General features: G+C 35.2%; 2 protein-coding genes across 2 annotated transcripts; one reads left to right on the forward strand and one right to left on the reverse strand.

Annotated features, from left to right (window-relative positions):
• LOC107647510 (pentatricopeptide repeat-containing protein At1g71460, chloroplastic-like) lies at window positions 5,137-6,350 on the forward strand. Its single transcript, XM_016351581.2, has one exon. It carries the CDS (start codon window positions 5,157-5,159, stop codon window positions 6,174-6,176), a length of 1,020 nt encoding a protein of 339 aa, XP_016207067.1. The 5' UTR covers window positions 5,137-5,156; the 3' UTR covers window positions 6,177-6,350.
• LOC107647509 (fasciclin-like arabinogalactan protein 14) lies at window positions 7,129-8,767 on the reverse strand. The gene has a single exon (XM_021105120.1). It carries the CDS (start codon window positions 8,641-8,643, stop codon window positions 7,282-7,284), a length of 1,362 nt encoding a protein of 453 aa, XP_020960779.1. The 5' UTR covers window positions 8,644-8,767; the 3' UTR covers window positions 7,129-7,281.

Below are 10,975 nucleotides of genomic sequence, written 5' to 3' on the forward strand. Positions count from 1 at the left end.
TACGTTAATAATGAGATCATATCATATGTGAATTAGAAATTAAAAAATATTTTATAAATACAAAAAATTAGTTATCAAATTAATCATTTGGTATTTGTATATATAACTTAATCTCGATATGTAGTAAAATATTTTATACTCTGTCTAGTCATTTTCTCTCTATCAATTGTTGTTGCTGTTTGAAGAATGAAGATGGTGTTGCAGTGTTGCTGCACAACCTTGTGAAAAAGCAGTACTACAAACACACTCAAGTCGTTCTTCTCGATTATGATACACTTTGTCTAGAAGTTGAAGATACATTATTTCTATATCATTATCTTAGTTAGACAATCAAATAGAATGTCAATAGACAAAGTGTTGTGCAAATTTTGTGCAAAAATTGAATTGATTCGATATCTAGATTCTAAGAGCGAAATCTATTTTTTTTCTATGGATATATCAGTCTAAAAAATTATACCAAAATTTCCATTTTTGAACAAATTAAATCAAATAAAACTTGAAATGTAAATTGGAAATTGAATTTCTTGAATTTGAAATTACGAAAAATTTAAATTAAAAAAAAGCAACAAAATACCTTCAACACAGTTAAAGAACTTTGAGTTCAAAAGACAGCACAAAAATTTAAAGAGAAAGAAAAAAGAACATGAAAAAAAAAATGTACATTGCAGAAAAGGAAAATTACAAGAAATTTTAAATGAAAAGTAAAAACATGGAAGGAATCCTACAGAAAAAAAACTCGAGGCAGACTCAGAAAGTCACTGAGATATGAGTGTGCGTGAGTGCTTTCTGAAAACGAATTCTAGCCCCTTGACGCTTCTGAACCTTCTTAATTTATAGAACAAGCTGACCAATCCCATTTTGCCAAGTGTCACCCCTCGAAGAGTTCAAAAATAACTGTTTCCGCCAATTGCAAATCCAAATAACTACCCTTTGCACATCTCACCGTCAATCTCGATCGATATTCAACTTGTTGACCTCATTTTTTGACAAACCTAAGCGAATCGAAACCTTCTGTATTAGTTTCCATCTCTCGACTTGACATCCCTGTTGATCTTGTCTTATTTGGCATGACAAATCCCACAACAAAACCGTTGCTAAATCTGTGGGTAAAGCCAACGCTAATGTGCGATGCTAAATCCGACGGTAAATTTCACAGTACTCAGCGTTTTTCTTGTAGTTATATAGCTTCTCAAAAACTCTGATGGGATAATTGAAAATGTACCCACCATTTCATCATCTCCCTCTTCAAAATATCCTTCATCAAGATAAGCATCTTTGTCATTTGATTTAACAGGATCAGCATCGACAACTTTACCTTTACCAACCTGTACTGGAGACTGTATTACTTTTGGATAAGTTTCAGCATCTGATGGAAACACCACCCTTCTATGAATATAAGGTTTTGCTCTCTTATCCATAGAAGTCAATGGCTTCTCTAATATAACTCTTCGGAAATATCTTCTACCTCGATTTCTCTTGTCCTTCCTTAAGGATATGGATCGGATAACGACCGCGATTGAATCCTTGATAGCCCTTTTGAATGTGGCGTTGTCGATATTCTTGTACTTCTCGATCACAAAACTCATGAAAATTCTTAATCCCCTAAACTCCAATTGCTTTAGAGCAATTAGATGAAGGAGAATAATTCTGTTGAGGATTTTGAGAACTTTACCCTTCTTGATATTGAGAAAGATGCCTCTAACGGATTTGCTCTTCTTTGTGAGCTAACTCATTTTTCATTCTTTCTTTTTCAAATATTGCAGTAGCTTCCGCATCGAAAACAACATTGCACCTGGGACATAAAGACATGTCCCTGTCTTTTAGTTTCTGGTGCATCAAGAAATCTAACAAGTCATCCCCTACTCCAGGATAAACCTGTCGGACATTAGCCTCAAAATCACCCAAAGTGGTATCAATTTCAAAAGAAGTGAAACTAACCATGTTCACTCCAAAAAATTGAGGCTTAGCAAAATTCACACCTGAATTGAAGGGATCAACATCAACCTTCGTATCTTTTTTGCCTTTATCAAACTTTAACCTTCCTTCTATGATCGCTTCTTGAATCAAGTCCCCGAAATGAACACAATTATTAGTCGAATGGCTAGCTAGTTGCTTGATGAAACTTACAAAAAGGTTTTCTTTTCAAATTTTTAATTGAGGGTAAAGTTTTTTCCTCTGGTAAAACCAATTGTTTATCTTTAAGCAACACATCAAGAATTCATTCTGACAATGAAATATCAAAAACTATACTTTTTGCCACCCTTATGCTTTATTTCATTAACTTTATCAATATTCGAGACTTTCTTCAATGAAAAAAAATATAAGGTGGCTCTTTTTTCAATTCAGCCAAATTGACTTTGAAGAATTCATTTTCAGAATCTTCACTGGAAATCTCCATATCCACATAAGAAACTTTTTCTTTTCGAGCAAGAGATTTATAATTTTTAGACTTTTTTTCATTTTTAAATGCTGCTTTTTTCATTTTAAGCAACTCAACTTGTCGGACCCTCTCAGCCAAATGAGCCAAATTGGGAATACGAACATTCAACAATTTTTTACGCATATAAAAACCTAAACTCATAGTTGCAATTTTGACTACCTCACTCTCAGGAAATGTCATATAGCAACAATTACGTGCATTTTTGAATCAAATCATAAAATCATCAATCGATTCATTTACTTCATGTTTGATAGCAACCAAGTCAGCTATGGTGACATTCTATTCTCCCTTATAAAACTGGACATCGAAAGCATTTTCTAATTGCGCCCATGTTAAAATCAAATCAGGCCTTAAGTTTGAAAACCAAGTGAAAGCATGTTTTGTTAATGAAGAAGGGAAAATTTCATTTTCAAATTTTCATCATTTGCCAAATTTTCTATTTCGACCATGTATCAAGCAATATGCTCAATAGTCGATTTTTCTACTTCCCCGGCAAACTTAGTGACAATCTTAGGATTCTTTACACCTCTTGGCACTTCAACCGTTTGTACTTCAGCAGGGAAAGCCGACACAAAATAAGACCGATTAATAAATTCTACCTTGATGCCTACTCGATTAAGCACATTTTTGACAATTATAATCATTTGATAATGATCTCCACGCTGATTAGCACGTACCCTGTGTAACACTTCATCAGCATTCTGATTACGTTGAACTATATGAGGCACAACCTCATCTTCATTGGGATTAACATGTAGGTTCCCTTGTCCTATACCCAAATTTTTGGGATTCATCCCGAAATTCTGATTATGGGTTGAACCTCATTATAATCGACAATTTGAGCAATTCGTTCGACTTGTCTAGTCAAACGCTCATATTTAATTTTGTTATTGGCCATTTTTGCATTCAAAATGGTAGCCATTTATTGAGTTAACAAATTGACTAAGTCATGATGACTCTCATCGATATGTTGTCGAAAAGTAGCCACAAACCCCGAATTATTTGAAGTTGAACCAGCATGATACTCTCGATTTATTTCAGAATGAGAAAAACTAGGTTGATTATTAACTGCACTTGTTACATTCCCAAATCGAACTAGGGGTGCAAAATTTCTCATAGGAGGAGTGTAATCGGGAGGAAGACCAAAAGGAAGCTAACCTGCGGTTACTGGCAGTTGCACTGGAGTTAGAGCAATTTTGGGACTTGGACTACACTCACTTCCTCCAACAGTTGCATTATTAACCGCAACATTTTCTCCAGAAACAGGATTTTGAATAACTCCTTCTGCAATTGTTATTAAACTTGCAAAAGTTTGGGCTATAACAATAGGAATATTATTATTTGAAGATTCTAAATTACTGTTGGAAACTTCTTCAGCCATATTAATAATTCTCCCGTACCGAAGTTGCATGCACTAAAACAAGACCACAATGAAAAAATCTTTGACACAATTTCGTAAAAATTGTCTCACCGGGCGTGCAATTTGTTATACAGATCTTTTGTAAATATGAATTAGTTCGATATCTAGATTCTAAAAGCGAAATCTACTCCTCTTTTATAGATACGAGTCTCGAAAATTGCACCAAAGACTCCATTTTTAAACAAGTTATACGAAAGAAAACTTGAAATGTAATCTGAAAATTGAATTGCTTGAATTTAAAATTATAGAAAACGAAATAAAGAACTTGAATTTTAAAGAAAGCAATAAAATTCCTCCAACATAGTCGAAGGACTTTAAATTCAAAAGAAAGTACATAAATTTAAAGAGAAAAGAACTTGCAAAGAAAGAGTAAATTGCAGAAAAGAAAAATTACAAGAAATTTTAAATGAAAAGTAAAAACATGGAAGGAATCCTGTAAAAAAGAAACTCGAGACAGACTCAGAAAATTACTGGGATGTGAGTGTGCGTGAGTATTTTCTAAAATGAATTCCAACCCCATGATGCTTCTAAACCTTCTTAATTTATAGAACAAGCTGATTAATCCCATTTTGCCAAGTGTCACCCCGCGAAGAGTTAAAAAATAACTGTTCCTGCTAAATGCAAATCCAAATAACTACCGTTTGCATATCTCCCAGTCAATCTCGATATTCAACTTGTTGACCTCATCTTTCAACAAACCTAAGCGAATCGAAACTTTTTGTATGGTTTTCATCTCTCGATTTCAACGTCTCTATTGATCCTGTTGGTCGAAGTACTAACAAATTATTCTCTGAAATTATTATTATCATCGAAAATTCTAAGAAGATGAAAATAATTAATCTTAAATAAATTTTATTCAAACACCAGAATAAAAAGGAAAGAAAGTTTGTCCACATGCTTAATAATCGCCTTAGACCTTAGTTAGTGCGATCCCATTAATTACCAATATCACGCACATCATTAATTAATTATACTTCAATTTTCAAATACTCCATATTATAAACTTAATGAGAAATACCTTCTCTTTCAAAGTTCAAAATTTTTCTTAACAGCCTGTTTGAAATGCATCTGATTTGAAATCATAGATGAATTAAATTCTATTCCTTACTTTGGAATAGAAAAAAAATATGATATTGAATTCCAGGGAGAATTCCAATTCTCATTTTACCCCCATTTACAAATTAGACCTACTTTGGTCTGATTTCAAAATCAATTCTCACCTAAATCTCACTTAAACTGTGCAATATCAAAAATACCCCTGTCCAAATTATAATATTCCATAATCCCTTTTCAACCATGGCAGCCTCTCTCTCCCTCCAACTTCACTCGTTCCCTCCAAATCTCACATCACCTTCGCCATCCTCCAACACCAAAATCACCTTCCAACTCTTCAACTTCAAACCACCACTCCCAAAGAAACCCCACCACACAACAGAGCCGTCCCAATTCCCCACCACCAAGAACCACCGCCATCACCATCACCACCACTACAAGAAGCTGAAATATTTCAAAGAGAAAGATGCATTTCCATCCTCCTTACCCATCCACACAAAAAATCCACGCTCCATCTACAAAGACATCAAACGATTCGCGCGCCAAGACAAACTCAAAGAAGCACTTACCATTCTCGATTACGTTGACCAACAGGGAATCCCTGTCAACGCCACCACTTTCTCCGTTCTCATCACCGCCTGCATTCGCACCAAGTCGCTACAACATGGTAGAGAAGTCCACGTCCATATCCGAATCAACGGCTTCGAAAACAACGAATTTTTGCGAACGAAGCTTGTTCACATGTACACCTCTTGCGGCGCTTTGGAAGAAGCCAAACAAATCTTTAACGAGTTACCCTGTAACAGTGTGTACCCATGGAATGCGTTGTTAAGAGGGTCTGTGATTGCGGGTAGAAAGCACTACCTTGATGTGCTTAAAGCTTATACTGAGATGAGGGCATTGGGTGTTAAGTTAAATGTGTATACTTTCACCACTGTGATTAAGAGTTTCGCCGGTGCACCTGCCCTTTTCCAGGGCCTCAAAGCTCATGGGTTGTTGATCAAGAATGGTTTGGTTGATAGTTCAATTATTAGGACAAGTTTGATTGATTTATACTTCAAGTGTGGGAGGATCAATCTTGCGCGCCGCGTGTTTGACGAAATTCCCAGCAGGGATGTTGTGGTTTGGGGAGCAATGGTGGCGGATTTTGTGCATAACAGGCTGCAGAGGGAGGCGTTGGAATATGTGAGGTGGATGGTGGAGGAAGGAGTGGAGGTTAACTCGGTTGTGGTGATGTCAGTTCTTCCTACAAGGGTCATGTGAGGTTGATTTATTGATATGGATTATGAGTATTTTGTTTTAAATTAAATTTTGTTATGTTTATGGCTTATGGGGTTATCTCATTTTTTATTTTATTGTTTTTTAACAAAAACATGATCATATCAAATGAGTGTCATATGCACACAAATAAGATTATAGAAAAAAAAATGAAAAAGTTATGAGATGTTGATTTTTTTTTTAAATAATTTAAATTTCTCATTTTTAAAAAAATTCCACCTATCATGATTTTATGGATGAGATGGATCTAATTGATAAGGTTGTGTTAGACCAATTTTACTTATAAGTGATTTATATAATTATATTATCTAATTTAATTGATAAATAAAATTATACTTAATATTTATTGAAGGATAAAAATATCTTAGAGAAATAATGTAATTCATCAACAAGTCATTCCAAACAATGGAATTCAATTCTATCTCATTAAATGAGTTAGTTGTTCCAAACTAAAGAATTGAATTCTATTTTTGTAGGAATTCATTTTTCGATGGAATTGAATTATAATTCTATCATTTAAAATGTCCAACACAAAGTGATCAATAATCAATTTAAATATAAATGAACATTTTAGAAGTAACAATAAAATAGGTGTAGCATCAGCCATGTAAAGGATATGGCAATAATCTTCTCCAATAACCTTTTTTATACAGGAGTAACCGAGAAATATTACTACATAATAAATATGTTTTTTTTTTTAAAAAAAAAATGATATTACACTGAACATATTATACAATTTACAACACTCTCATTTGCATCTCAAATTTCAAAGCTTTCTTGTTCTAATTAACAAGTGAAATCAAGAAGAATTTATGTACATTATCATGTAAAATCTCAAATTGATTTGAGAAAATGAACAAACTAGTCATCATCGCACATAAAAACGTAGAAAACGAAGGGATGCTTTATTCCGAAAATTCAAAAAAAAAAGGGAAAAAAAGAAAGTAATTGTTTTTCTACATGTACTCCCCACAAATACTAAGCACGAGTTTAATTAACATAATCCTAACTTGTTTCTGCCTTCAAACGGATGATCCTCATCTTCATCCATGACCTTCTTCTAGTAGCGCGTACGTTAATTAGAATAAATTTACAAAACTACGAAAAGAGAAGCAAAACCCGTAATAACCGCACCAAACAAACTAATCTTGGTGCGTGAAGAACTACCAAAAGAAGGAGGTGCGTCTGCAGCAGCATCTGAAGGGCTTATTGCTGTAGGACCATCAATGGCTGGACCCGGAGAAATACCCGATGAATCAGGTGCTCCTGCATTTGATGTTGGCCCTGCATTCGGTGCAGCTGGGTTAATGGTGTCTCCAGAAGGTGAAACAGCCACCGGTGTTGGTGCGATTGAACTTGCTGAACCCGGTGATGGTGACACACCACTCGAACCACCACCACCGCCTGCTCCACTTGGTGAACTTGCACCTGGTGAAGACGATGGTGGTGAGGTTGACGATGATCTTCCTTGTGCCGGACTTGGTGCATTTCCGCCGCGCCCTTGAGCCGGGCTTGGTGCATTTCCACCGCTTTTTGTAGGAGCAGCAGATGTGGAGGAATTTGCAGTTGAAGGCACTGGATTCACAGCGGTTCCGTTGGCCGAACTAGACGCATTTGCTCCATGTCCTGTACTTGAAGGCACCGGTTTTGTTCCCGCGGCGGCCGGAGTTGCAGCTTGTGGAGGAATCGGAATCGGCTTTGTAGTCCCTGAAGCTGCTCCTTTGGGTGCATTTGCGCCTTGTGATGGAATCGGTGAAGATGCTCCTTGTGAAGATGCTGGTTTTACTGCACTTGATGAAGCTCCTCCTCCCTGTGCCGGAATCGGTGAAGTTGCAGCACCTTGTGAAGGTACTGGTTTGGTTGCGACTGAACCTGTTCCTGTTGCCGCTGTAGCATTTGGTCCCTGAGATCCACCGGGTTTCGCAGCATCTTGGCCAAGCCATATAATAGGTTTTGTAACCTGAAGAATTGAGATGTCGTAGGGTTGGGTGGTTACAGTTTGAACAAGCTTGACATCTAAGGGGGAGCCAGGTGCCGCGCAGCCGAAGGCGATTTCGCCTTCGCCGACAAGGGCTACCTTGATGAATCCTTGATTGTTTACGGCAAGCCCTGTGGTTTGATAAAGCGTGGTGAGTAAAACATTGCTGCCTTGCGCTAACATAAGCTTCCTTTCGTCGTAATAATCAAGAATCACGTGAGTCATCAGGATCGCCTTGATGGTATCTGGTGACTTTCCGGCTACGGCGCTCATAGCAGCGTTGTCCATCACCATCACCGTCACGCTTTTCCGGCTGTTGATTTGGTCCACAATCTTTGTATCCGTTAGGAGTTTCTTGAATGATGAAAACTCTGGATATTGTGATAGCATTTGTGCAATGTCAAATGCATGTGAGGCAGAAAAGAATAGGATAAGAAGTGCCAAGTGTGGAAACAATGCACTTTTGAAACTCATTTTTTTTTTCTTTTTGTTTTTGGTTTTTTGTTAATTTTTTTTTGTTATTTTTTATTTTTTGGAGAGTACTAGCAAAACCGAGGATGACGAAAATGGAAAAACTTGTGGTTTTTATATAGTGTTACATGGGTGTAATTGAAGGGTTCAAACATGAATGTTGGAATTGGTGAACTATGAACCTCTATCTACAAACTATTTGGAGGAGGTTGTGAATGGTTAAGCATGCATGGTTTGTATGATCAAACAAGGAGGGTGTATGAGTGTATATTTTTAGGGATAATCATAATTTGTGGTTACTTTAAATTTGGACTTTTTTAATTTTTTTATTTGTTTTACATGTTAGCTTTCACTCATAATTTTATCTATAGTTAGTTATTATTCTAGTGCCATTGACCGTTGCTCCTGCTCATTTCCTCTCTATCAATTGTTGTTCTTAATAATTTCAAAATTTTATTATATAAACATTTGTTAATTAAATTATTATTTAACAGCACTTAAATAAAGACCCAATATAAAGAGTCATCTAACTAAAGACGACGACGGTTATGTGGATGTTGAAATTATGATTTGAGTTTCTTTATCCACCAAACTCCTAAACATGTTAATTATTGTTTTTATGATTTTGTTGAGATGAGATGTTGCTATATTTTAAGATTGATAAGTCATGGAATTTTTTTTTTTATGTGGGTTGATGATAAAGATAATGCAATCCAAACTTGAGAGAGCTTACAACATGACACGAGAAGCTTTAGCCACATTGGAGAGAATCTACATGAAGTTTATTTTTGTCATTTTCAGAAAGAAGTTATAACTCCACAAGAATTGGCGCGCGGCTATAGTTTGCTCATCAAATAGAGAATTTAGAAACTGATTTCACCGTTGTAAACTAATGGTACATGGATTTAGGGTTGGAATTTAGGATAATGTTATTGATAAAAGAATAAAATCAAGAGTATTTATTTAAATTGGTCCTTAAAAATTAGATGAATTTGTCCTTTTTGATACCACTCCATTAAGCACTAAAACAGGATTTATGTGTATAAAATCTTATCTGCTTGATGACTCATCCGTTAAGCGTTAGTGTTAAATTAAAATAAATTGATCCCCCTTAAGTAAATCATTTATCAAGCAGATAGATTCTCAAGAAAATCATGTATCAGACAGATAAGTCTCTAATCATTTCATTTAACAGTTAGTTAAACCCTTCCATCTTTTTGAAACTAGATTTTATACACATAAATCCAATACTACTTCATAGCTTGGCTATCATGCATATAAAAAAATGTATTGGTATGATCCAAAAACTCTTAGGCCTACATCCTATATACGAAGACACTGAAATTAGAGAGATGTGTAACAAAAAAAGATATTTGTGCCAGAGAATTTTAATATAGCCTAAATATATTTGTATTATTGTGATCATATTTGTATTGTTTATGTTTATATTGTTGTTATTATATTTGTAGTCTTATGAGGATAATTGCATATCTGTCATTATGTTTGTGTAAGGCAAACAATTATAAAGTAGTATTCGATTTTTATGTGTATAAAATTTGGTTTTGGGAAAATGAAAGGGTTTAGGTGACTGTTAAATGAAATGATTAGGGACCTATTTGCTTGATATATAATTTCTTTAGAGATCTATTTATCTGATAAATAATTTTTTAAGGGGATTAATTTATCCTAATTAAACATGTAGCGATTAATTGGCAAGTCACCAACTTGATATGACACATCAGAATATTTCGTTTGTGCTTAATGGAGCCGTATTAAAATAGATCAATTTATCTGATGCCAAAAAACATTGAAGACCAATTATAATTGTTGGAGACTAAGATGTTCACTTCAAAATTGTTTAAAAACTAATTAAATAAATACTCTAAAATCAATCGTTATGGAGGTGTTGGTTGATAGAGTGTCTACTTTGTGATGATTGTCTTTGTTGCAAATCTCATAGAAGGAAGAAGATGACGAGGGAGTAGATGGCTTAGGGTTGGAATTTTGTTTAATTTAGTCTCAAATTTAAGCGTCTAATGAATTGATTGTTGTTCTAGTCAAGAACTACTCATGGTGGTGAAACATGAGGATGATCGGGGAGCCACCAGTCAGCCGTTGACCCGGAGTCGGATGGGAATGATGTACGTACAAAGATTTCGACTTCAAGTCCGTCTAAGATCTAAGAGATACAAAAATTAGGATTAAAAACGATACTTGCAAGAAGTTCTATATATCCCATTATTTATAACCTTTGGTGGTTGGAGATTTGGGGAGAATTTGTTCCTAATTCTATCACGTTTTGTGGGATAAGGTCATGATTTGGATGGGTGCGATC

Source organism: Arachis ipaensis, chromosome B06 (genome assembly GCF_000816755.2).
Source record: "Arachis ipaensis cultivar K30076 chromosome B06, Araip1.1, whole genome shotgun sequence".
Taxonomy (NCBI): Eukaryota; Viridiplantae; Streptophyta; class Magnoliopsida; order Fabales; family Fabaceae; genus Arachis; species Arachis ipaensis.

Coding starts and splice junctions, on each gene's coding strand:
- LOC107647510 (XM_016351581.2), top strand. CDS start 5,157: ATGGCAGCCTCTCTCTCCCTCCAACTTCACTCGTTCCCTCCAAATCTC.
- LOC107647509 (XM_021105120.1), bottom strand. CDS start 8,643: ATGAGTTTCAAAAGTGCATTGTTTCCACACTTGGCACTTCTTATCCTA.